This window comes from Balaenoptera ricei, chromosome 19 (assembly GCF_028023285.1).
Source record: "Balaenoptera ricei isolate mBalRic1 chromosome 19, mBalRic1.hap2, whole genome shotgun sequence".
Taxonomy (NCBI): domain Eukaryota; kingdom Metazoa; phylum Chordata; class Mammalia; order Artiodactyla; family Balaenopteridae; genus Balaenoptera; species Balaenoptera ricei.
The window spans coordinates 4,478,069-4,506,067 of record NC_082657.1 but is presented as its reverse complement, the minus strand read 5'-3'; the positions used below and the strand labels follow the sequence as shown (position 1 = coordinate 4,506,067).

The window sequence follows — 27,999 nt, the reverse complement described above, 5'->3', positions numbered from 1 at the left end:
TACAAATGGTAAGACTTCATTTTTTCATGGCTAATATTCCATTATGTGTGTGTTTGTATGCATGTGTATATATGTATCACATTTTCTTTATCCATTCATCTATCAGTGGACATTTAGGTGGCTTTCTTATCTTGGCTATTATAAACAATGATACAACAAACAACGAAGTGCATATATTTTTTTGAATTAGTATTTTTGTTTTCCCTAGGTAAATACCCAGATGAGCAATTGCTGGATCATATGGCAGTTCTATTTTTAATTTTTTGAGGACCCACCATATAGTTTTCCATAGTAGCTGCACCAATTTACAATCCTACCAACAGTGCACAAGGGTTCCCTTTTCTCCTTATCTTCACCAACACTTGTGATTTGTTGTCTTTTTGATGACAGCCATTCTGAGAGGTGTGAGGTGGTAGCTCACTGTGGTTCCGATTTGAATTTCCCTGATGATTAGGGATGTGCCTCTTTTCACGCACCTGTTGGCCATCTGTATGTCTTCCTTTTCCATGATGGGAGTCTCTCAGCCTGAGTAAGGCTTGGATACTTGCACAAGTTATGTATCAATCATTACCTTTTAAGGTTTCTTTTTGCTGTGAATTGTCTGAAGATCTCCAAAGCCTGAGCTTTGAATAAAAGCATTGCCACATATGTTAGGTTTATGTTTGTTTTCAGTATGTATTTTCTGATGCCTAGTAAGGCTTGCAAATTGGGTATAAGCTTTGCCACACTGATTACATTTGTAAGGTTTCTCTCCAGTGTGGATTGTTTTATGTTGAGTAAGATATGAACGCATTGTAAAAGCTTTGCCGCACTCATTACATTTGTATGGTTTCTCTCCAGTGTGAGTTCTCTCGTGACCCCAAAGTTGTGAACGTTGGATGAAAGCCTTATCACAGTCTTTACATTTATAAGATTTTTCTCCTGTATGAATTCTCTGATGTGCCATAAGGCTTGAACGTTGGGTAAATCCCTTGCCACACACGTTACATTTGTGTGGTTTCTCACCAGTATGAATTCTCTCATGACCCCAAAGTTGTGAAAGTTCAATAAAAGCCTTGCCGCACACATTACATTTGTGTGGTTTCTCCCCAGCATGCATTTTCTGATGCCTAGTAAGGCGTGAAAATTGGGTAAAAGCTCTGCCACACTCATTACATTTGTACGGTTTCTCTCCAGTATGGATTGTCTCATGCTGAGTAAGATTTGATCGCATGGTAAAGGCTCTGCCACACACAACACATTTGTAAGGTTTCTCTCCAGTATGGATCTTCTTATGTTTGTTAAGGCTTGACCGCTCAGCAAAGGCTTTGCCACACTCATTACAATTGTAAGGTTTCTCACCAGTATGCAATTTCTCATGACTCCAAAGGAGTGAATGTTGGATAAAGGCCTTACCACACTCATGACATTTATATGGTTTCTCCCCAGTGTGCATTCTCTGATGATTTGCAAGGTGTGAATTTCGACTAAAGACCTTGCCACATACATGACATTTATATGGTTTCTCTCCTGTATGCACTCTCTGATGTGTAGTGAGATTAGAACACTGGTTAAAGGCTTTGCCACACACATTACATCTGTAAGGTTTCTGTCCAGAATGAATTCTCCTGTGATTCCTGAGGTTTGAGCTTTTGCTAAAAGCCTTCCCACAGTCATTACAGCTGTAAGGTTTTTCTCGAGAGTGTGTTCTCCTGTGTTGTGCAGGTGACAAAGTGTTTTCCACACTAGGAGCAATTCTGTGAAGGGGTGAAACTGAGGAACCACTGCTGACTGGCTTCTCAACTTGACCACATGCATACACTTTCTCCTCAGCTGGAAATCTCTGCAGCTGAGCCGCCTGGGCCTGCAGCCTCACTCCAGGTCTACTTTCCAAACACTTGAGATCTCTGTTTCCAGCAACGCTGACGTTATTTTTCGTTGTTAACAAACTTCTTATGAATGGCTTGTCATGCGTGAAATATTCACGTGTATTACTTCTTACAGAAACACTCTGAGGAAAATTAATTAAGGATTTATTATTGTGATCTTCTCCATGACTGAGATTTTTGTTATGGGTCAAAAGTACTTCTTTGTCATTTCTTGCATCACATCCCCACTCACTCTCACACTCCTGCACATCTGCACAGACTTCCTTGAGCTCAAAATCCTTGATGCCATGGTTTTCATTTCTGTCCAGTATCACTAGATGGTATAATTCTCCTTTATTAATGTCCTCTCTTGGTGATAACTCCTTGATTGCAAATCCAGCAGAAAGGCTTCCTATTAAATCAGTTGGAAAATAAATATTTTATATTGAATTACATAATTATACAAAAAATGTGTTCAATAACATGTAGAAATATATAAGAAAAAAGATATTTTAAAAAGTCTGTATATCACAGTAATAATTAATAAAATGTTTTAGTAACCCATGATAAATCTAGCAGGTAAGTTAATAAGTAACCACAATTATACAAAATAATAGTCTCTGGCATTCTAAAGGATTTTTCCATAAAAACCAAAGAAAGAATTTACATTCTAGAAGGAACATATAAAAGGAAAAGTGAAATATATGTTGAGAATCACTGAACTTTGTCTATCTCCTGAGTTCTTCCAAGGATATAAAATATGAAAGGAAACTAAATAGGTCCTGCAGTCAGGACTACAGAGGACTTAGCCCCGATATGTATTAAATGAAAACCAAAAGAGATCAAGGGGAAAGAGGACTCCAGAGAGAGCCATCTCAGTCCCTCTCAAACCAAGGCACCAAAATGGTCAATGGTGTCAGAAAATAGGGTATTGTAGGTCATGACAAAGCTTTTCCTCAGGTCTGAATGAGCTGGAGCCTCGCGGTAGAGTGGGAGCTTAAACTTTTATATATTTGAATAACAGAGTGAAAAGTTTGAGTGTGTGGGAGGGATTCCCTTTGAGCACCCATAAGAAACAAACTTGTATTCTTCCACAGATCCTTCCCATTTGAGGAGAATTTCCTAAACAATATTTAATGGAGCAGTTTACTTTGTGCCCACCTGAGCTCACATCTCGATATATTCCCACTTGCCTGGATTTTTCCCTATTTTCACTTTACCCTCCAAAGTCCAGGGCTCTTTCCCTTGTTCTAAAATGGAGGTAATATTCAGCTTAAGAGAGATTTCAATTCATAAAGTAAAATGGAGTACGACATGCTATGCTGTTCCAGAACACATGCCCAGCTCTTTGTTCAGCTAAGAAGAAAGAAAATTATAGTTGGGTCTAGAAATGTATTATAAAAATTAGTCAACTGACTGCCTCCTGAATGCTTAGATTATTTTAAGTATGCAGATATCTAGCTCTCTTCCAAGAACTACAGAATCAAAAGCACAAGAGTGAAACCACAGAATGAGATATTTTTAAAAATTTGCCGTAAGGCTCTCTGACTGCTGATGTTCTGCAACCACCACTAATCAAGCATGAATGCAGAACTTCTGAAGAAACGAGAAGTTATAGAGTCATAAGCCACATTATGAAGGCTTTTCATTCTGAATCCAAACAGCTTCAATCACTCTCTCAAGAACAGAGATTTGAAACTCTCACAAGCATGCTAGGGGCTCATAAAAGACTCAGAAGGGAAAATGCAAAGATATACAGTAGTTACCAACTTCCGGAGAAGAGTTACCCTCACCCAGGGAGAGCAGGTTCCTGTAGGTCTCCAGCATCACGTCCCTGTACAAGGCCCTCTGAGCAGGGTCCAGGCATTCCCACTCCTCCTGAGAGAATTCGATGGCCACATCCTTGAATGTCAACAGTCCCTGAAAGGACAGCACATTTCACCAAGTGGACAAGGAGAGAGTTCTGAGTTTGACACAAAATTACAGAAGCAGCTCTGGCTAGAGCAAATGTTCTCACTGATCCATAAGATAATTTTGAGCAAGTTACATTTTTCGATTTTTTTTCAACTGAGGTGAAATTTATGTAACATAAGGTTCACTATTTTAAGGTATCACTCAGAGGCATTTAGTACATTCACAATGTTGCACAAACACCACCTGTCTAGTTCAAAAACATTTTTATCATTGCTAAAGGAAATTTACCCATTAAGCAATCACTTCCCATTCTCCTTTGCCCCCATCCCTGTACACCACTAATGCCTACTGTCATTACACATTTGCCTATTTGTGATATTTTCATATAAATGGAATGATATGAAATGATCTTTTCTGTGTGGCTTCTTTCACTTAGAATGGTGTTTTTGGTTCATCCATGATGTAGTATCAGTACTACATTCCTTTTTTAGGGCTGAATACTATTTAATTCTATGACTACACCACATTTTACTTATTCATTCATCTCTTGATGGCCATTTAGCTTGTTACCACTTCTTGCCTAGTGTTAATAGTGCTGCTGGAACTTTCATGTACAAATATGTGTGTGAATACCTGTTTTCAATTTTTTTTGGTATATACCTAGAGAGGAATTAGAATCACGTGGTTTAAACTTTTTAAGATTTGCCACACTGTTTTCCACAGCAGTACATCATTTTACCAGCAATGTGTCAGGATTCTCATTTCTCTACATTTTTACCAACACTTGCTATTTTGCATTTTATTATACTCATCCTAGTGGGTGTGAAATGATATCTCTTTTTAAAAAATTTATTTATTATTTTTGGCTGTGTCAGGTCTTAGTTGCGGCATGCAGGATCTTTTGTTGCAGCACATAGGCTTCTCTCTAGCTGTGGTGTGCGAGCTCAGTAGTTGCGGCGTGCAGTCTTAGTTGCCCAGAGGCATGTGGGATCTTAGTTCCCCGACCAGGGATGGAACCTGTGTCCGCTGCACTGGAAGGCGGATTCTTAACCACTGGACCACCAGGGAAGTCCCAAATGATGTCTCATGGTGGTTTTAATTTTGCATTTTCCTAATGACTAATTTCGTTGAACGTCTTTTCATGTGCTTCTTGGCTGTTTCTATATCTTCTATTCTTGAATTTTAGGATCAGAGAAATGTCTACTAGAAGTCTTTTGACCATCTTATAATTGAGTTCTTTGTATTTTTGTTGATGTGTAGAAGTTCATATACTCTATAGAGTAGACCCTTACCAGATATGTGATTTGCAAATATTTCCTCCCATTTGGTAGATTATGTTTTCACTTACATGACTGTGTCACTCAGTGCACAACCATTATTAATTCTGTTGAAGACAAATTTATGTATTTTGTCTTTGTTTTTTGCTTTTGGTGTCGTATCAAAAAAATCCACTGCCAAGCCCAAGGTCATGAATTTTTACCCCTATGCATTCATCTAAGGGTTTTATAGTTTTAGCTCTTACATTTAGTTTTTGATTCATTTTGAATTTATTTATTTATATGGAGAAAGGCAGAGGTTCAATTTCATTCTCTTTCACATGGATATCCAGTTGTCCCAGCACCACTTAAGAGACTATTCTTTTTCCATTGTATATTCTTGGCACCCTTGTTAAAAAAAAAGGAATTGACCATAGATGTATGGGTTTATTTGTGGACTCTCATTCTATTGCTTTGATCTGCATTTCTATCCTCATGCTAGAACCCCAGTCTTGATTACTCTAGGTTTGTAGTAAGGTTTGATGTTGGGAACAGTAAGTCCTCCAAGTTTGCTGTTTTTTTTCACATTTACTTTGGTTATCTGGGGTCTGTTCAAATTTAATATGAATTTTATTTTATTTTAATTTATTTATTTGATTTATTTATTTTTGGCAGTGTTAGGTCTTGTTGCACGCGGGCTTTCTCTAGTTGCGGACAGCGGGGGCTACTCTTCGTTGCAGTGCGCGGGCTTCTCATTGCGGTGGCTTCTCCTGTTGCATAGCACAGGCTCTAGGTGCGTAGGCTTCAGTAGTTGTGGCACGTGGGCTCAGTAGTTGTGGCTCACGGACTAGAGCGCAGGATCAGTAGTTGTGGCGCATGGGCTTAGTCGCTCCTCAGCATGTGGGATCTTCCTGGACCAGGGCTCGAACCCATGACCCCTGCTTTAGCAGGTGGATTCTTAACCACTGCGCCACCAGGGAAGTCCCCAATATGAATTTTAGGATCAACTTTTCCATCTGTGCAATAGAGACTGCTGGGATTTGATGGGGATTGCATTGAATCTTCATAACACTTTGGAGAGTACTGCCATCTTAACAACTCTAAGTCTTCCAATCCATGAACAGAGGATATCTTTACATTTATTTAAGTTTTTTTTCATTTCTTTCAGCAATACTTATAGTATTCATTATATAAATCTTCCATTTCCTTGGTTAAATTCTTATTCTTTTTGATGGTGTTGTAAATGGAATTGTTTTACTTTGAATTTGTTGATTGCTAGGTACAGAAATACAACTGATATTGAGTATTGATACTGTATTCTGTAACTTCAGTAAATTTGCTTATATTGCTAGTAGTTTGAGGATTCTTTAGGTCTTTCTAAATATGACATCATGTATCCTGTAAATATAGTTTGACTTCTTTTCCAATTTTGATACCCTTTATTTCTTTTCTTTCTAATTTGTATGGCTACAACTTCCAGTACAATATCGAAGTATAGTTGCAAAATGGGGCTCGTTGTCTTCTGCCTAACATTATAAGAAAGTTTTCAGTCTTCCACCAGTGAGTATGATGTCAGCTGTGGGATGTTAATAAACATGCCTTTTCAGATCAAGGATATTCCTTCTATTATTAATTTTGAGTGCACTCTGTTTTTGTTACATGGAGTGTTCTGTACATGTCTGTTACGTCTTGTTGGTTTACAGAGTTGCTCAGTCCTTTATTTCCTTATTGGTCTTCCATCTGGTTGCTCTACTTATTATAAGGGGAGTACTGAAGTTTCCAACTATTATAGTTGAACTGTCCATCTCTCTTCAATTTTTGCTTCAAAATATTTGGGGTTTAGTTGTTATGTGCATATTATTTATGGTTGTTTCATATTGATGGATCGATCCTTTTATTGATATATAATGTCCTTAAAAATTGCTGGTAACAATTTTATGACTTAAAGTCTATTTAGTCTGATATTAGCATAGCTAGGATTGGTTACTATTTCCATGGAATATCTTTCTCTATCCTTTCACTTTCAACCTATTTGAGTATCTTAAAGTGAGCATTTTGTAGAAAGATACAGTGGAATCATTTTTTAAAAATTCCTGCAATTGCTGCCTTTTAATGTAGAATTTAATCTATTTACATTTAAAGTAACTCTAAACAAGGGAAGAATTGCTTCTGCCATTTAGCTATTTGTTTTCTATATGTCCAATATTTTCTTTGTTTTGTAATTCCTCCCTTGCTTCCTTGTGTCTCTGTGTGCATAACATTTGGATTCCCTTCATATTTACTTTTCTGTATATTTTAAAATTATTTTCTTAGTGGTTACCCTGGAAATTACAGTTTATTAGTTTATATTAAACTAATATCTGAGTTTCAGTTGATACTCACTTAGCTTTAACAGCATATAACAATTGCTCCTATACTGTCCCCCTTTATACTGTTATTGTCAAAAATTACTTCTTTATACATTTTGCACTCAGTAACAGATTTACAATTATTGTTTTACACATCTCTTAAGTTGCATAGGAAAAAGTGAGTTAAAAATCAAAAATACAATAATACTGGCTTTTAGGTATGCCTATGTAGTTACATTACCACTGTTCTTTATTTGTTCCCATGGCTTTGAGGTACTGCTGTTATCCCTTTATTTCAGTCTAAAGAACTCCATTTAATATTTCATGTAGGATAAGTGAGTCAGCATGAACTCCTTCAGTTTTTGTTTATGTAGGCATCTCTAAATTTCACTATCAGTTTTAAGGCATACTTTCCCTGATAATGAATTCCTGGTAGTTTTTTTTTTTTTTAACCTTTCAAACTTTAAATATATTGTCAGACTCCTTCCTGGCCTCCAGTTTCTGATGAGTAATAGGCTGTTAATCTTATTGAGGATCCCTGTACACGAGAAGTTGTTTCTGTTTGCTACTTTCCCCATTCTCTTTTTGTCTAAGAGTTGGTTATGTGTGTTGCCCAGGCTCTCTATGTGTTTATCCACTTGAAATTTGTTGAGTTTCCTACATTTGTAGTTTTTAAATAAATTTATGAGGTTTTCAGCTCTTATTTCCTCAAATATTCTTTCTGCCCATTCTCCTTTCCTTCTGCGACCCCTATTATATGTATACTAGTATTCTATTTTTTTTTTTTCTATTTTTTTTAACAAATGTTTATCGAGTTCTCATTTTGTGCCCACATTGTTTAACTAAGAATCACCATGTGCATCTTCTTTTATTTTTTTATTTTTTGGCTGTGCCACACGGCATTCAGGGATCTAGTTCCCTGACCAGGGATCGAACCTGTGTCCCCTGTATTGGAAGTGCGGAGTCTTAACCACTGGACCGCCAGGGAAGTCCCCTATACTAGTATTCTTGAGAGTGCCCCAAAGGTTTCTTAGTCTCTGTTCATTGTTCTTCTTTTTTCTACCTTTCTTCTGCTCAGAGTGGATAATTCCAAGTAATGTATGTTTAAGTTCACTGACTCCTTATTCTGATTGCCAATCTGCTGTCAAAACCCTGTAATAAATTTTCAATTTCAGCTATGGTAGTTTTGGGCTCCAGAATTTCTTTTTCTTCTCTTTTCTATAATTTCTGTCTCTTTATTGATATTTTCTATTTGTTGAAACACTGTTCTCCTACTTTGCTTTAGTTCTTTGTTCATGGTTTCCTGTAGCTCTTGGAGTATGTTTAAGACAGTTGATTTAAAATCTTTATTTAGGAGCCATCGGTGGTCTCGAGGGGCGGCGCTGCGCTGCTGCCTGCGAGCTGGTCCCGTGGCCAGGCGGGTAGCCAGCCTGAGGGCACGGTGCCATGAAGCTGTACAGCCTCAGCGTCCTGTACAAAGGCTATGCCAAAGCGGTGCTGCTCAAAGCCGCGTACGATATGTCCTCCTTCAGCTTCTTCCAGAGACCCAGCGTTCAGGAATTCATGGCCTCCACAAGTCAACTGATTGTGGAGTGCTCCTTGAAAGGCAGCAAAGCTTCTACCAAAGAACAAGAATATCTGTGCCATGTCTACATGACAAACAACAGTCTGGCGGGAGTGGTCATTGCTGACAGTGAATACTCATCCTGGGTGGCGTTTACCTTGCTGGAGAAGGTACTAGACGAATTCTCCAAGCAGGTCGACAGGATAGACTGGCCAGTTGGATCCCCTGGTACCAGCCAGTACGCAGGCCTGGATGGTCACCTCAGTAGATACCAGAACCCCCGAGAAGCTCACCCCATGACTAAAGTGCAGGCTGAACTAGATGAGACCAAAATCATCCTGCAGAACACCACGGAATCTCTGTTAGAGTGAGGCGGGAAGCTAGATGACCTGGTGTCCAAGTCCGAAGCGCTGGGAATACAGTTTAAAGCCTTTTATAAAACGGCCCGGAAGCAAAACTCATGCTGTGCGATCATGTGACAGCAGCCGGCAGAGGCCCCTGCGCTGGAATGTCACTGTCATTCACATCACAACTGCAGCCCCCAGGGAGCAGAGCCGTTGTGGAATGACCCGAGTGGGACAGACTCAACTTCGGCTTTGGAGCTCATCGGAGGAACCGAAGGGTGGAAGGGACCTGGGGGCGGGGAACGTTCAGATTCACATGTCTAGTAATTTGAGGCCCCCTAAAAGTGTATTTTGGGGCCGAATGAAACCATAAAGCTCAGTGACTCCTGTAAAAAAAAAAAAAATCTTTACTTAGTACTTGCAATGTTTGTTCTTCCTCGGAAACACCATCATTAATGCAGTAATCATGGTTAAGCTGCCCAATCTGGAGAAATCCTTAGACATCTGTACTGAAGTTGGCCTGCACAAAAGCAGCCACTATGGCATTTTTTTTTAACAGTAGAAAGTGTGAAAACCCTTGTGTTTTCATTAAGAGAACAGTCCAATGAGGAAATAAAAGAGAAAGTCATCTCTATGTTTACTAACATGAAAATAACTCCAACACATATGACATGTAAATATTTAAATTTGCAGAATGGGGGGGAGGGATAAATTGGGAGATTGGGATTAACATATACACGCTACTATATATAAAATAGACAGCTAATAAGAACCTGCTGTAGACAATCCTGCAGCCTGTGGACCAAAAACCACAGTTACAGAAAGATAGAGAAGATGAAAAGGCAGAGGGCTATGTACCAGAAGAAGGAACAAGAAAAAAACTAAATGAAGTGGAGATAGGCAACCTTCCAGAAAAAGAATTCAGAATAATGATAGTGAAGATGATCCAGGACCTCGGAATAAGAATGGAGGCAAAGATTGAGAAGATGCAAGAAATGATTAACAAAGACCTAGAAGAATTAAAGAACAAACAAACAGAGATGACCAATACAATAACTGAAATGAAAACTACACTAGAAGGAATCAATAGCAGAATAACTGAGGCAGAAGAACGGATAAGTGACCTGGAAGACAGAATGGTGGAATTCACTGCTGCGGAACAGACTAAAGAAAAAAGAATGAAAAGAAATGAAGACAGCCTAAGAGACCTCTGGGAAAACATTAAACGCAACAACATTCGCATTATAGGGGTCCCAGAAGGAGAAGAGAGAGAGAAAGGACCAGAGAAAATATTTGAAGAGATTATAGTCAAAAACTTCCCTAACATGGGAAAGGAAATAGCCACCCAAGTCCAGGAAGCGCAGAGAGTCCCATACAGAATAAACCCAAGGAGAAACACGCCGAGACACATAGTAATCAAAGTGGCAAAAATTAAAGACAAAGAAAAATTATTGAAAGCAGCAAGGGAAAAACGACAAATAACATACAAGGGAACTCCCATAAGGTTAACAGCTGATTTCTCAGCAGAAACTCTGCAAGCCAGAAGGGAGTGGCATGATATACTTACAGTGATGAAAGGGAAGAACCTACAACCAAGATTACTCTACCCGGCAAGGATCTCATTTAGATTTGATGGAGAAATCAAAAGCTTTACAGACAAGCAGAAGCTAAGAGAATTCAGCACCACCAAACCAGCTCTACAACAAATGCTAAAGGAACTTCTCTAAGTGGGAAACACAAGAGAAGAAAAGGACCTACAAAAACAAACCCAAAACAATTAAGAAAATGGTCATAGGAACATACATATCGATAATTACCTTAAACGTGAATGGGTTAAATGCCCCAACCAAAAGACATAGACTGGCTGAATGGATACAAAAACAAGACCCATATATAGGCTGTCTACAAGAGACCCACTTTAGACCTAGGGACACATACAGACTGAAAGTGAGGGGATGGAAAAAGATATTCCATGCAAATGGAAATCAAAAGAAAGCTGGAGTAGCTATACTCATATCAGATAAAATAGACTTTAAAATAAAGAATGTTACAAGAGACAAGGAAGGACACTACATAATGATCCAGGGATCAATCCAAGAAGAAGATATAACAATTATAAATATATATGCACCCAACATAGGAGCACCTCAATACATAAGGCAACTGCTAACAGCTATAAAAGAGGAAATCGACAGTAACACAATAATAGTGGGGGACTTTAACACCTCACTTACACCAATGGACAGATCATCCAAAATGAAAATAAATAAGGAAACAGAAGCTTTAAATGACACAATAGACCAGATAGATTTAATTGATATATATAGGACATTCCATCCAAAAACAGCAGATTACACGTTCTTCTCAAGTGCGCACGGAACATTCTCCAGGATAGATCACATCTTGGGTCACAAATCAAGCCTCAGTAAATTTAAGAAAATTGAAATCATATCAAGCATCTTTTCTGACCACAACGCTATGAGATTAGAAATGAATTACAGGGAAAAAAACGTAAAAAAGACAAACACATGGAGGCTAAACAATACGTTACTAAATAACCAAGAGATCACTGAAGAAATCAAAGAGGAAATAAAAAAATACCTAGAGACAAATGACAGTGAAAACACGACGATCCAAAACCTATGGGATGCAGCAAAAGCGGTTCTAAGAGGGAAGTTTATAGCTATACAAGCCTACCTAAAGAAACAAGAAAAATCTCAAGTAAACAATCTAACCTTACACCTAAAGAAACTAGAGAAAGAAGAACAAACAAAACCCAAAGTTAGCAGAAGGAAAGAAATCATAAAGATCAGAACAGAAATAAATGAAATAGAAACAAAGAAAACAATAGCAAAGATCAATAAAACTAAAAGTTGGTTCTTTGAGAAGATAAACAAAATTGATAAGCCATTAGCCAGACTCATCAAGAAAAAGAGGGAGAAGACTCAAATCAATAAAATCAGAAATGAAAAAGGAGAAGTTACAACAGACACCGCAGAAATACAAAGCATCCTAAGAGACTACTACAAGCAACTTTATGCCAATAAAATGGACAACCTGGAAGAAATGGACAAATTCTTAGAAAGGTATAACCTTCCAAGACTGAACCAGGAAGAAACAGAAACTATGAACAGACCAATCACAAGTAATGAAATTGAAACTGTGATTAAAAATCTTCCAACAAACAAAAGTCCAGGACCAGATGGCTTCACAGGTGAATTCTATCAAACATTTAGAGAAGAGCTAACACCCATCCTTCTCAAACTCTTCCAAAAAATTGCAGAGGAAGGAACACTCCCAAACTCATTCTATGAGGCCACCATCACCCTGATACCAAAACCAGACAAAGACACTACAAAAAAAGAAAATTACAGACCAATATCACTGATGAATATAGATGCAAAAATCCTCAACAAAATACTAGCAAACAGAATCCAACAACACATGAAAAGGATCATACACCACGATCAAGTGGGATTTATCCCAGGGATGCAAGGATTCTTCAATATACGCAAATCAATCAATGTGATACACCATATTAACAAATTGAAGAATAAAAACCATATGATCATCTCAATAGATGCAGAAAAAGCTTTTGACAAAATTCTGATAAAAACTCTCCAGAAAGTGGGCATAGAGGGAACCTACCTCAACATAATAAAGGCCATATATGACAAACCCACAGCAAACATCATTCTCAATGGTGAAAAACTGAAAGCATTTCCTCTAAGATCAGGAACGAGACAAGGATGTCCACTCTCACCACTATTATTCAACATAGTTCTGGAAGTCCTAGCCACGGCAATCAGAGAAGAAAAAGAAATAAAAGGAATACAAATTGGAAAAGAAGAAGTAAAACTGTCACTGTTTGCGGATGACATGATACTATACATAGAGAATCCTAAAACTGCCACCAGAAAACTGCTAGAGCTAATTAATGAATATGGTAAAGTTGCAGGATACAAAGTTAATGCACAGAAATCTCTTGCATTCCTATACACTAATGATGAAAAATCTGAAAGAGAAATTATGGAAACACTCCCATTTACCACTGCAACAAAAAGAATAAAATACCTAGGAATAAACCTACCTAGGGAGACAAAAGACCTGTATGCAGAAAACTATAAGACACTGATGAAAGAAATTAAAGATGATACCAACAGATGGAGAGATATACCATGTTCTTGGATTGAAAGAATCAACATTGTGAAAATGAGTATACTACCCAAAGCAATCTACAGATTCAATGCAATCCCTATCAAATTACCAATGGCATTTTTTACGGAGCTAGAACAAATCATCTTAAAATTTGTATGGAGACACAAAAGACCCCGAATAGCCAAAGCAGTCTTGAGGGAAAAAAATGGAGCTGGAGGAATCAGACTCCCTGACTTCAGACTATACTACAAAGCTACAGTAATCAAGACAATATGGTACTGGCACAAACACAGAAACATAGATCAATGGAACAAGATAGAAAGCCCAGAGATTAACCCACGCACCTATGGTCAACTAATCTATGACAAAGGAGGCAAAGATATACAATGGAGAAAAGACAGTCTCTTCAATAAGTGGTGCTGGGAAAACTGGACAGCTACATGTAAAAGAATGAAATTAGAATACTCCCTAACACCATACACAAAAATAAACTCAAAATGGATTAGAGACCTAAATATAAGACTGGACACTATAAAACTCTTAGAGGAAAACATAGGAAGAACACTCTTTGACATAAATCACAGCAAGATCTTTTTTGATCCACCTCCTAGAGTAATGGAAATAAAAGCAAAAATAAACAAGTGGGACCTAATGAAACGTCAAAGCTTTTGCACAGCAAAGGAAACCATAAACAAGACCAAAAGACAACCCTCAGAATGGGAGAAAATATTTGCAAATGAATCAACGGACAAAGGATTAATCTCCAAAATATATAAAAAGCTCATTCAGCTCAATATTAAAGAAACAAACACCCCAATCCAAAAATGGGCAGAAGACCTAAATAGACATTTCTCCAAAGAAGACATACAGACGGCCACAAAGCACATGAAAAGATGCTCAACATCACTAATTATTAGAGAAATGCAAATCAAAAGTACAATGAGGTATCACCTCACTCCTGCTAGAATGGGCATGATCAGAAAATCTACAAACAACAAATGCTGGAGAGGGTGTGGAGAAAAAGGAAACCTCTTGCACTGTTGGTGGGAATGTAAATTGATACAGCCACTATGGAGAACAATATGGAGGTTCCTTAAAAAACTAAAAATAGAATTACCATATGACCCAGCAATCCCACTACTGGGCATATACCCAGAGAAAACTGTAATTCAAAAAGACACATGCACCCGAATGTTCATTGCAGCACTATTTACAATAGCCAGGTCATGGAAGCAACCTAAATGCCCATCAACAGACGAATGGATAAAGAAGTGTGGTACATATATACAATGGAATATTACTCAGCCATAAAAAGGAACAAAATTGAGTCATTTGTTGAGACGTGGATGGATCTAGAGACTGTCATACAGAGTGAAGTAAGTCAGAAAGAGAAAAACAAATATCATATATTAATGCATGTATGTGGAACCTAGAAAAATGGTACAGATGAGCCAGTTTGCAGGGCAGAAGTTGAGACACAGATGTAGAGAATGGACATATGGACACCAAGGGGGGAAAACTGCGGTGGGGTGGGGATGGTGGTGTGCTGAATTGGGCGATTGGGATTGACATGTATACACTGATGTGTATAAAATTGATGCCTAATAAGAACCTGCAGTATAAAAAAACAAACAAAACAACTAATACTAAACTTTCATTGGGTTATTTGTATGGAAATATGTTAATATAAATGTTTCAGACATTACATGAAATTTCTAAAAATCTTAAAAAAAAAAAAAAAAAAAGATCTAGAATGTGAAAAGGATGACAATGTATACCAAAATACTGAGAGTGTTTTTGTGTGTGGGCTTCCGGGTGATTTCTCTTCTTCGTTATTTTCAGAATGTTTTCCAGTAAGCACACTACACATTAACTTTACTTTCAGAGATTACATAATTATTATTTATGATTATCAGTATATGCATGCCAATTAGTACTGTAAAAATGATTTTGTATCAAGAAACTAGAGAGAAATTACTATGGAATGAGATTATGGAATGGTTCTTCCTATTGCTTTTCCAGATTTTCTCATACTAGTATGTAATATTTTTAAATAAATAAAAGGTATACTTTTTAGGACAATCAAAAAAAAAAAAAAAAAAACAGAACCTGCTGTATAGCACAGGGAACTCTACTCAATACTCTGTAATGGCTTGTATGGGAAAAGAATCTAAAAAAAAGAAGAGTGGACATGTGTATATGTACAATGATTCACTTTGCATATACCTGAAACTAACATAACATTGTAAAGCAACTCCAATAAAATTTTTTTTTAAATTTGCAGAATAAAATCCCATAACAAAACATTTACCAAAAAAAATTTTCTAAAATCACTTTAGAATATAAAATGCATTTTTATAAGATTTGGGCTAAGAGCTAACAGTTGTACCTAATGGAGACAGTAAGTGATGGTGGAAGACTGTCATGACAGAGAAGCGGATGTTTTACTTCTCAGTCTCTAAACTGCATCACTACGTGGAGCTGAACCACAAATATACATTCATGAGATGTCTAATTTAAAAAAATGTAACGCTGAACAACAGTTAGTAGAATCAGAATGTGGCTCCAGGCTCTCTGATGGTAGAAAGTTCTGCTCCTATGTCTTGGCTAAATTATAATCATTTTAGTCTAAAACACCTGCTGCATGAGAGTCCCTACAGGAACACCTGGGTCTTTGTGAGATGAATGCGGTGTGGATAATTTATAGAGCCTTTCCCGTTAGATAATTAATTTGATTCCACTTTTTAAAACGAATTATGTACTAAAACACCCTCTCTACACCTTATTTCTATTTTGGAACTTCCCATTTTATTCTAAAGTACTGATATTTTGGAGTCAGAAACACACTGATTCACTTAACTTCAAAGGCATTTATAAAGTCTGACAAAGCACGTTTCCCCATGTCAGTCTTCCTTCCCAGACCTCCTCAGGTGTTTGTGCACAGCAGTACATCACTTACATATGTAGTCTCTTTCATCCTGGTTTATGTGGAGCTGAAAGGGCATCCAGAAGGGTGCACTAAACCATCCTCACTGCCCTACCTCACTGACACCACAGAGCCTACTCCCCATCTCCAATCCACGCCTCAGTATAAAACCTTTCACGGGATGACCACCTAAAAGGGGGCTCTTCCCAAGTTCCCCGTCACTGGGTCACAGTGAGATGGAATCTCCAGGGAGGTGAGAGGAGACTGAGGGAAGGCCCTGTGTGTGAGTAAATATTTTAGACAGGAACCTTCAGAGACCAAGAAGTTCAGCGTGTCCAAAACGGGTCATTTTAGGAAGGAGAGAACAGTCCACAAAGAATATGACTTTCACCTGGGAAAGGGCCATTCCTTCTTTCTTTCCTCTTCCTCTGAGCTTCTTTCTCAGGTAGGATTATTCTGTGTGACAAAAATACGTTCTTAAATGCTTAGAAGCAACATACCTCCCTCCCCTGCCACAAGTATACACACAGGGAGAACCTTAATATGGGGGAGAGAAGGACCACAGCAACAGGAGGGATGCAGACAAAATAACCTCCTAGAAGGAGACCAGTCAGTGAGCCTGTCACCCGCTTCCTCAGGAAGCCCTCCCTGCTGCTGCTGGAACGCCCCCTGCGCTGCAACTGCGCCGTCCTTTGTCCACTTGGCCCTCAGCCAGGGGCAAGTGCCTCCTCCCAGCCCCTGGCTCCTCCCGAGGAAGCCAGCATCCAGTGACTGGCTGATGCAGGATAGGATGCTTGTCCCATCCGACAAGTGGCAGCAACTCCGAGGGGCCACCCCAGCTCCAGAGCTCCCTGCGGAAGCTACACTGAAGACTTTAGATTTTTGTCCTGAAGGCAACGGGAAACCCTAAGAGGGTTTAATGCCAAGAGATGACACAATTAAACTTAAGATTTACCCTAAAATCTGTAATTATACTTGTTTCTTCAACTTAATTAGTGGCACAGTATCTATTCTACCAGGCAACAATGTATCATCTTCAATTACTCCATCCTTTCCTCTTACCTACGTCTAATAAATCATCGAATGACAAAGACTCTACCTTCTCAATAGGTTTCAAATTTATCCTTTCCTTTCGTAAGATGCTTTCTCCCCCACGCCCATCCTCACGTGTCACTCAGATAATTTCAAAGATCTGCCAAGTGTTTCCCTTGCCTGTGATTTCTTCCTCCTTCAATCCATAATCCATACACTTAGGAGAGTTCACTATTTAAAATGCAACACTGACCTAGTAGCACCTTGTTTTAGCCTCTCCGTGACCTCTTCGTGTCAACAGGATCAAGTCAAGCTCCTCGGGAGAGACGATGTCGTGAGCCCCTGGCGACAGGACCCCCGCTTTGCCTGCATTTCTTTCCCTCTCTGCGCCATGCTCTGCGTCCAAGCAACATTACAGGATGCTGATATTCTCTTCTTCACCCCGACAGCACGCTTACTTTCTTTTGGAATGCTGCTTCTCCTTCATTAGCTGTTGAATTAATATAAACTATTTAAATCCAACCTGAATAATAAAAATAAACGAAGATAAAATGGCTGTAAGAGTTGCCTCTCCTGATTCTTTCTCTTCCCCTAACGGTCCCATTTAATCCCACCCAGAAAGAATTATTCACCTCTGCAGTTTATGCATGCCTCTATTATTTAACAAGGTATGTTTTAAAATATTCACATATCTATTTTCCCTAAAAGAATGTAAACTCTGTGTAAAAGGGAACATGTTTTCCACTCTGGTAGCTTGCATTCGGTTCCACATGCTGGCAACCATCTCCTGAGATCTCTTCTGAACATAATTTGAAAGCCTACCTTATAGTAACTGACTTACCCAGCTCCTCATCATTCAGTGGGGTCTACTTATAGGCCATTTGAAACAAGGCGTTTGAGTGGTAAGACGATATCCTTTCTTAAAAATTGTATTTATTTATTTATTTGGCTGCGTCGGGTCTTAGTTGTGGCATGTGGGATCTTTTTAGTTGCGGCATGTGGAAGCTTTAGTTGCAGCAGAGGGGATCTAGTTCCCTGACCAGGGATTGAACCCAGGCCCCCTGCATTGGCAGTGCGGAGTCTTAGCCACTGGACCACCAGGGAACTCCCGAGATGATATCCTTAATCATGATGACACTTGATGAAACACTTGATGAAAACATAATTATTAGGAAAGAAATATCTGTGTTTCAATGTCTTATTGGAAGTAGGTTGTTGACACTGAATGAGCAGAGGTATAACTGCAGAAGCAGAAGTAAGCATACACCAGTTGGTAGATGTCATTGTGCTTACAGCAATATTACTTGCATAGTAATATCATTTTATTATGAATATCATTTTATTACTTTCCTGTTGGATTACTAGTGCTGAAATTTGTCCGTATACCAGAAGGTACAAGGATGTGGCTCCCAACACGTCCCCGGGTGCAACCTCGAGCACTGTTTACAAAGTGGGTTCTATGCCAGCTGGGCCTGGAACCAGGGCATTAACTATGAGGCTATAGTACCTAAGGAGCGAGGGGAGTCCATATTGATGGGGCATTTTCTATCTTCAACAAGTAGCCTTCTTACCCCCTCAACGTAATCAGAGTAGGAACTGTTCTCCATTTGACCGCATTACCTGCCCACTCATACTCTCGTTGATACTGATGAGTGTGGACACACACAGCAACACATCCAACACTACAAGTTTCCACAAACACATGGTCTCATCTCTTCTTCATAACCTCTGCCTTCGGTAAAACATACTGTGTACTTTTTTATGACAAACATCATAAACCAATAAAACACAATACTGTGTTTTTCTGCACTCAGTTACAGTGCTCCAGTGTTTATGTGAAGATTGTAATTAAGCAATTATTCAAAAAGTTGTCACAAGTCCTTTGGCTCAGTTCTGCTTTCTCATATAGGCATCCTACGTTGTCAAAGGTTCTTCCTAAAATTTGGCCCAAAGTCCAAAACAGAATATTATACTGAAGAGATGGAGGACCAACCATCTGCGTTTATGTTATTGATATCGAATGTTGCATTTATAGCAACATATTCTAAAGTCACATTAGCTTTTCTTCTGTATTTTGTTGAAATACAGTTGACATACAATATTACGTTAATTTTGGGTATACTACGTAGTGATTTGACATTTGCATACACTATGAAATGTTCATGGTAAGTCTTAAAAAAAGATCTACCCCATGATACAGAGATAGAGAAAGAGAAGCTGAGAGAAAGGTATGCCTCTGTCTCTGGGCCTATGCCCCTGCCCCTTTCTTAAGTGTTTTTCATACTTGTTGGAGGACTGGGGCACGTTTCAAATTCTAATTATAACTGGGCACTCATTCCAGAAAACTGCCAAATGCAAACACAAGACCAATTTTGAAAATCCTTTCAGGGATCTCACTTGCTCAGACCCAGAAAACCTGGTCTACTTTAATTTCTCCATGTTCTAGGTGGTGCATGAGATTCACAGGGGAAGTAATTTAACCAAGTTACTTTGAAGAAGCCTGAGTTGAGTGAGCAGAACTGAGTATAAGTGGTGGCTTGTATAGGTTTAAGTAGAAAGAGTTTGTCCCAATTCCAGATTACCTTTCATATTCCTTAGCGAGAGAAGCTTCTCTTTCAGGGGTTTAATCAAACACAGACGTTTAATTCCTCTACTCCAGAAAAAAACAGAATCAAAAATTCCAAATTATAAATAGTTATTACTGCAGGAGAACATGGAAGAGGGTCGCCTGTGGAGATGAGCTCTAAGCAATCTCTCCATCATGAACACATGGCCTCTGTTGGAACAAAGTTCTACATCAATCCAGTCCATCTTTCAACATCTGCACAGAAAGGACAAAAGAGGACTAGAGGGGAACATCTACTTAGCTGCAGACTTCAGCTCAGAGCTCACTAATTTAGCATTTTTTCTTAAGGGAAGAAAAAAGCTGTTAAATATTAAACTAACTGGTTAAACTAGGATTTGAGTGTTAAAAGATTATCGACATCCTTAACCACATGCATAGTGAAATGCTGTAAAGTTATCTATCAGACATCAAAGAACAGTTCCAAGTTAGGATATAAAGCATAAAACCCTCATAATCTGAACAATAAAATTTAGAGGGAAAATAATCTGGAAATTTAAAGAATAGCCACTGGGTTCTGAGATTAAAGTTAAAACAAGTGTGAAGATACATCAAATTTAGAAAAGGATGGCATGAGCCACAGTGGAAAAGGGAGAGGGCAACAGTGCTGTTAATGATAGCCATTATAGGGACTTCCCTGGCGGTCCAGTGGTTAAGACTTTGCCTTGCAATGCAGGTTCGATCTCATCCCACATGCCTCGCGGTCAAAAAGCCAAAACATAAAACAGAAGCAATACTGTAATAAATTCAATAAAGACTTTAAAAATGGTACACATAAAAAAAAATCTTTAACAAACAAAACAAACAAAAATAGCCATTTTAAAAAAGCACCAAGTGGTGAAAGAAATTCTTCCCCATTTCTTGAAAGGTAAGAGGAGGACCTAGAATTGACTAAGTCTCTGCCTTCTAGATGAATAGGGCTTGCAAATGGCATTATCATCTGATGCAATGATTAGAAAATGCAGACGCCTCACACACCTAGCTTGGCAACTCTCTTCTGCATAATTAAAACAAGTCAATAAATTTTACATAAATTAGATTATAGAGCCACATGTTAGTACTTCAGGACTTAATATCCCACGTCCAATCTACTCAATACTCACCTAGGTTTGGGGACACCATTTTCTCCACCACTATGTGCTTTTTTCTCTGTGTATGTCTTTCTGTGTCCTTCTGCTTCTCCCTTCGCCTTTGACCATTTCTATGTTTCCTCCTCTCTTTTCTAGGCATCATTTTCTTTCCCTCTCTCTCGATTCCTCCTCCCCCAGACTGTTTGGCCTCACTTTGTTGCAATCTCTGTACCAACACCTGTTGTTCTTTCCCTACAATATTTCTTTCTTTTTTTTTTTTTAAATCCATCCTCTGACAAAGGCTTTCCTGACGACTTTCCATACAGTTAGTCATAAAATAAAAAGATACAGAACACAGCAGACAGTATCTCATACACTAGAAACCAACATGACAGGAGTCCCTTCTCATTTTTCTAATCACTGTAAAAAAAAAGAAAAAAAACCCCAAAACCTAAGAACTTAGTTTTGGTGGGGCACAGGACGTTGGTCCCCTACGAAATGTACCGAAATAACCCAGCAGAGAATTCAAACCAAGGGAGTAAGATTTGGAGCGGGGTGGAGGGGGGGAAGGCGGGTGGGGGGGTGGTCGTGGTCAGTCTCCACAATATTTCTGATGCCTCACTAGCTGCATGTATTTCCGTCTCTCTATCCCTCACTGGTCTCCCTGGAGGGAGGTGAAGAGCGCAAATCCACCTCCTGAATAAGGACTTTACCCGACGCAGGGTGGGGTGGGGCGGGAATAGGGGTGGGGAGGGGAGCCGGGAGTCACACAAAGGTTTGAGAAAGGGAGTCAGAGTAGGAAGACATCGCTGCAGGAAGTCAGTGTCTACATGGACCGAAGGCAGAAAGTTGGGGCCGGTACCTGCCTCAGAGCGATTTAACCGGAACCGGACCCAGACTCCTGGGACCCGAACCGAGTCTTCTGCCGACGCCGAGACAGGCGAAAGAGCAGACTCAGAACAAGAGCGACGAGCGCGTTCAGGGGTTTTAACTTACCGGGAGACCCCGGAAACCCGGGTGTGGTGGAGCGGTGCCCGAAAACCGCATAGCAGTTCCCAGAAAAACCGAGACTTAACTCTCCTGAGTGCCCGCGCCGCGGGATTCGCTTCCGGGTCTGCAGGGAACTGCGCGTGCGCACCGGGGCGGGTCGGGGGGCGGGTCGGGGGGGATGGGTCGGGGTCGGGGGCGGGCCCGGGGGGCGGGAGCGGGGGCGGGAGCGGGGGCGGGGCCGTCAAGGGGCGCGTCTCGGACGCTCCGGCGGGGGGAGGCGGTGTCTCTGGTGTAACCTCCCTGCGGGAGCCGGGTCTGACCTCCCCCACCCCGCACCCGCCCCTGGAAGAATCTGGTGTTCCTCTTCTTTGCGGACAGGCTCCGCGTTTCTATTTTGAATCCTTTGAACGTGTCTGGTGTCCTCTGGAGCCAGGCTACGTGCAGGATTAGAGATGCGCGGGCCACTTGTATTGGAAGCGGAGAGTTGAGGACGGTTTACATGAAAACAGCGAGCGGTTGAAGATGCGGATCCACCAAGGGCGGCACGAGCGCTGGGACCTTGGGGGCGGGGCTTGGCGTTGTGGGCGTGATCCCGGAACTTCTGAGACCCCACGCAGTTACAGCTTTTTATTTAATTAAGCGAAAGCCTGAGTTTTATTTAGAGTAGGTGATGGAAACTGGAGTGACAGGAAAGGCAAAATTGTGCCTGTGCGGAATGTGCAGTTTTATACTCACTTCCCTCCAGAGCATACTTTAAACTTCTGTCCCCCATTCACTTGGAGGCATCAAAAAGATCAGTGAGGAAAAATTTCAACCCCAAACCTGTCATTGTCTGAGGTACTACGTTGGAGACTGAGCAAGGAGTTGGCTATAGTCAGGAGCTGGAGAAACAAACTTTCGGAAGGAATTCAACCATATTTTTGTATGGTTGTATAGATTTTTCTTTCCTTTGACTTGCATCATGCTATAGGATGTGAAGAGTAAGACCATTTTGATAGAAATTTCCATTTTCCAAATATCAACTACTAATGGTGTTATCCTCAGTGTAGTTCTGCTGCTTATTAACTTTTCTTATGCACTTTGGCATAGTTCTGAATTTTTAATGTCACTGATTTATCAGTTGTGAATAAACATATCTCCTTTGTCCCAGGCTCCCGGTGCAAAACTTCAAAAACCGTTGGAATTTCCACTAACTGAATCACTGTGCTGTACGCCAGAAACTAACACAACATTGTAAATCAAGTATACTTCAATTGAAAAAAAAACACCAAAAACCCACCTTGGAATTTCCTGAATGATAGGAGTGTCTTTGCTATTATACTAATAAGGCAACTCTGAATGGGGGTTCCGTACAAAGCTATGGAATGGGAGCCCAGACATCAGAAAGACCAACCAGGTGATCAGAGGATTGAAACATGCAGCTGCCCAACTTCTGGAGAGAGGAGGGAGGCTGGCGATTGGGTTCAATCACATGGCTGGTGATTTAACCAATCATGCCTGGTAATACAACCCTGATTAAAAACTCTGGACAGAGAAGCTGGAGGGAGTTTCCTGCTGGGGAACAGAAGCTACTGAGCCAGAACCTGCTCTATGTATTCCTTCGTCTGTTTTTTTTTTTAGTAAAATGATGTCAAATGACAAAACAATGTAGTAACTAGTTTGATGTCCTTTATTCAAGGGAAAACTGGATTTCCCGTCGCCCCCGCCGCCCGGCGCCACGCCCAGGTAACAGCCCACTGCAGATTGGCGAACCCACCAGCCTGGGAGACAGTGGCGGCCTTCACACATTTTTATTACATTTATTCCTAAGTAGTTTATTTTCTTTTATCATTTTGTAATTGCATCCTCAGTTTCCAAGTGTAACTTGTCAATTCAAATTTTTGTACATACGTAATCACTTATTTTGTATAATTTGAAGCCATGTCATGGGTGCAAACTGATTTGTAATATAATATCACTGAATTGGCCCCATTTACTGGAATGATAAATTGCTAAGCTTACGTACAATAAGAGCTGGTAGGCGTAGGAAAGTCAAGGTGGAGATGAAGTAGAGGTGAAAAGAACACTGCTTCCCTACCCACACATACAATAAAAGAAATTCCATATGGGATTTTAATCCCATATGGGGTTGTATTCAGGTATACAATACATGAAGACATTATTATTTCATCACTAAGTGACATGGGAATAATAAGGCAAAGGCTAAAACAGTCTCAAAACTTTATTTTTCTTACATAAAATTATATACATTTATATGCTGAGACTGCATGATCCCAGTGTAAAATGCAAATCAAAGAGTATATAGAATTAAATATAACAATGTATTAATATAAAGCCAATGGCTATATCTATATTATATTTAATATCCTCTAGGAAATATAACAAACTGAAATCTATGAAGTAGGAGAAAATTTTAAAGTAGGTACATAAGGAGAAACGGATGAAGAATAAATACACATGGTCAAAAAACATTTCATATATCTTGACTTCCAGTTTATCTAAAGTAAATAAAAAGCAAACAAAAACATGTGGTGGCATCACCTTCATTTCATCAAACTGAAAAATATGAACATTTCTCAAGGTAGATTGTTATTAAAGGTTTGTGGATATCTGTCCTCCACGGGCTGGAGGTGAAGGAGGGAAGAGCTGCAGCCTTTTCCGAATAAAAGGGGGAGGATACGAATACATGTTTACTTTGCTACACTTTAAAGTAGGCAAATGCATATGAATTACACCCTGATATTTGTTCTCATTATAAAATAATGCTCGACTTTCCTCACTCTAAAATAATGCCAGTGTAGAATGTGCACCTCAGCGCTAGCGCTCCTGAGAGGCAAGAGGCCTGGGGGGTTAATACAGCAACTTGATTGTCCTAAGGCGCATCAATTGTCTAACACGAATGTTAAAAGCTTTGTAATATTCGTCCTCAAGGAAACCCAGATTTCACCATTTTGACTCAAGTTTTCAAGCTCCTTTCCTATGACCACCCCAGGTTCTAGCGTTTAGGAGGAACACCCTGTGTGAAAAATTGGCCCTGCCGGTCACCTTGGAGGATCTGGGCGGTTGCAGGGCTTTGCTCTCTTTCGGAACTGCAGTCTCTGCTGAATAGGCTTGGGTACCCTTAGTTTAAATCAAGCCTGATCCACTGACAGCCTGTCTAGGGAAGAGGTAGGCTGTCCTTGGAGCACGGACCTTCTCCTCCATCCCCGGCTGCACTCCAGGGAGCCGGCAGTGGGGTTGGGACGAGCCAGCCCTCAGCAGGGAAGACATAGGCCGCCTGGTTGGCCATGGCGTACGTGGTCAGCACCGCGGTGCACAGAGGCTCCCGCAGCTGGGTCAGCTGCTCCCAGAGCAGCGGGGAATAGCCCTTCTGGTTGTGCACATTAACTATGTTCTGATAAATGGCCTCCGACATACAGCGCAGGGAGGTCAAGAGGCTTTCCCGAAGTGGAGGCGGCTGGTCTCCTGGGGACCTGGATCTGGGCCTCTTGCTGCGCCCAGGGCGCCTCCTCTGGGATCTCCTGGGGCGGGCATCCCGGATTTCTTCACTCTCCCTGCTGTGGCCAGAGTCAAGGACCTTCTGTTTCTTCTTTTCCGGAGTCGCACTGCGCTCATCTGGAGAGGCCCCTGTGGAGCAAGCATGTAGGTGAGAGACCTGCCCCATCGATTCTCACGGACCCCCATTCCCAGGATCTCACAGTGTTCCTTCCGTAAACCCCACCTCTCTCCTGCTCCTGCCCCGCCCCCTCAGCTCTAGAATGAGGTGATGCTATGCCCATCTTGGGCCCTTCAATGCTCCCTGGATCCCAGAGTCTCCAAACGGCTTCAGCCATTGGACACCGCCCTTTGTGCCCACGCACTGGATAGGTTCCCTGCTTTCCTCTCTGTACACCTCGGGACCCAGAAGCAAGATCCTACCTGTTGTCTCGCAGGTGCCGACCCTGGAACTGAGCTTCCTCTTCCAGGAGATCTCCGGACTGGAGCCGCGTTCTGAATCTGTGGATCAAGTGAGAGTTTGAGTGACTGCCTGCACCCGGCACGCTGGAAACCTAGCCTATCCCGGACACACAAGGAGCCAGGATCCCAACCAAAGCTCGTGTCCCATCCTACAGTCCAGGATGTGCAAGGCCTGGCTGCCAAAGCTCACCCACTTCCCTGCCCGGGGAGACTGACTTACTCCATATGCCCTGTCCCTCCTCCCCAGAAAAATGAAATCTTACCTGACAGAGCAGTGCAGCTGTTTCTGTCTTGTGTCTCGCTTTCCTTCGAATTCTCCTCCTCATCTGTCTCGGGCTCTGACCCTGGAGAAAAAGAGGGATTGAGATGACTGTCCTCCCTCGAGGGACACAGAAGCCCTTAGTCCACCCCTAGCCTGTATTTGTGGACAGTTCTCTCTACCGAGGGCGTTCAGACACATGAACTGGAGCAATATGTTTCTAGGGAATCATTGCCGGAATACTTAAAGCCCCCATAGGGCTGGGGGACGTCTCCCATCACCGATCTCCAAATAAAACCCCAACAAAACACAAATTCGGTATCCCTGATTCCATCCCTCCTTCCAGCCTCGGACAAACAGCCCAGGACCCTATCTGGCCTTTGGTCGTGGCTGTCTCTTCACTGGGAAGAGAATGTCTTGCCTTTTTCTTCGGAGAGTTTCTCCTCCACATCTGAGCCCCTTTCTTCCATGGAGTTCTGTTGCAACTGGGAAGAGAATATTTTGTCTTCTTCTTCGGAGAGTTTCTCCTCCGCATCAGAGCCCCTTTCTTCGATGGAGTCCTGCTGGACGGGAGGCTGGTCAGTGGGGTGTTCCATGGAGGGGCTGTGCGGGTGTAGGTCTTCAGTGCCCGATTCCATCTTGAAGCCCAAACGAGAGGTCCTCTCTCAGAGCGGTTCAGAGTCAGAAATGTCCACAGGCGGGATGCGCCTGCCTTTTATTAGACCCTCATGGGGCGTGGCTTGTTCCTATTGGCTGATTGGATTCTACAATCCTATCACTTGTCCCAGCCTGAGATGGTGTGAGATTAGGAACCTTGTTGGTTGTGGTTGTACGGGGGAACCCGACACAGGAAGAGAAAGTGAATCTCTGTTTACCGTTAAGACCACTTCAAAATGTTCAGTGTTTTTCCAGTCTTGGATCATCCATCTCAAACTTCTCCTTTGTGTGTGTGTGTGTGTGTGGGGGGGGTGTGTTAGGTGAGACATGGAGATGATAGACTTGAATGCAAATCGTAGAATTATGTATTTGTCTAATAAATAAGTTGGAAGCCATCAAATCAGTTCTAGGAAGTAATCATTTAAGGATATAAAAAACAATAAAAGACTCCCAGGCTTTATAACACAAAATTATTTCAAAAAATTTTAAATATCATTTAATACCCAGTTCATATTCACATTCTTCTAAATCTAGATTACTCAAACACATTTTATTGGTTTTGGGGTTTTTTTAGCCAGGATTTAAACAAAGTTCCTACATTAAAATTACTTCTCATAACATTAGAACTGGTACATTTTGTCTGAAAATATCATTAAAAGCAGTTACAAAATGGAAGCACGTACTTATAATTCCCATCACTCAGAAAGAAATTGTATCCAGATATATAAAGTTTAATTTCTACCAATTCAAAACAAAAGGAAACTATTCACAATAAACTGGAAAACAATTGACAAAACAATTCACAGGTTAGTAAACTCATATGATGAAAACTATGTTACATTACATACAGCATTGCTAATAATAAAGTCAATGCAAATAAAAACACCACCAAGTTTTCACATACATACTACTAATAAAAATTCAGATGTTATCCAGTGTGCCTATGATGTGGGGAACTGGAGATTCTCCTCTGGAGTTAGTGAGATTTTTGGGCTTAACCACTTCAGGAGATACATGATTATGCAAACTAAACCTGAAGATGCGTGAAAATGAT

At 40.5% G+C, this 27,999-nt stretch overlaps 3 protein-coding genes and 1 non-coding gene across 7 annotated transcripts; 1 reads left to right on the top strand and 3 right to left on the bottom strand.

Moving 5' to 3' along the window:
* Positions 1-172: 172 nt before the first annotated feature.
* On the bottom strand, positions 173-22,186 carry LOC132354081 (zinc finger protein 677-like). 4 transcript variants are annotated; one of them, XM_059905696.1, is made up of 6 exons: positions 22,079-22,186; positions 19,972-20,039; positions 17,643-17,912; positions 16,749-16,813; positions 3,614-3,767; positions 173-2,259 (listed from the first exon to the last, which is right to left on the bottom strand). In XM_059905696.1, the coding sequence occupies exons 4-6, from the start codon at positions 16,761-16,763 to the stop codon at positions 575-577; spliced, it is 1,854 nt and encodes a 617-aa protein (XP_059761679.1). In that variant the 5' UTR covers positions 16,764-16,813; positions 17,643-17,912; positions 19,972-20,039; positions 22,079-22,186; the 3' UTR covers positions 173-574. The 4 variants fall into 4 exon arrangements, with proteins under 4 accessions (XP_059761679.1, XP_059761678.1, XP_059761677.1 ...); XM_059905695.1 differs by lacking the exon at positions 19,972-20,039; XM_059905694.1 differs by lacking the exon at positions 19,972-20,039 and having other exon boundaries at positions 17,643-17,879.
* On the top strand, positions 8,724-9,300 carry LOC132354132 (synaptobrevin homolog YKT6-like). Its single transcript, XM_059905809.1, has one exon. The coding sequence runs from the start codon at positions 8,812-8,814 to the stop codon at positions 9,298-9,300; it is 489 nt and encodes a 162-aa protein (XP_059761792.1). The 5' UTR covers positions 8,724-8,811.
* TRNAG-GCC (transfer RNA glycine (anticodon GCC)) lies at positions 18,421-18,493 on the bottom strand. Its single transcript has one exon. It is a non-coding gene; the product is annotated as a tRNA-Gly (tRNA).
* Positions 22,187-25,229: 3,043 nt separating the features above from the next.
* On the bottom strand, positions 25,230-26,926 carry LOC132353914 (protein FRG2-like-1). The gene is made up of 4 exons (XM_059905405.1): positions 26,710-26,926; positions 26,293-26,373; positions 25,991-26,068; positions 25,230-25,699 (listed from the first exon to the last, which is right to left on the bottom strand). Exons 1-4 carry the CDS (start codon positions 26,924-26,926, stop codon positions 25,230-25,232), a joined length of 846 nt encoding a protein of 281 aa, XP_059761388.1.
* Between the last annotated feature and the right edge of the window lie 1,073 nt (positions 26,927-27,999).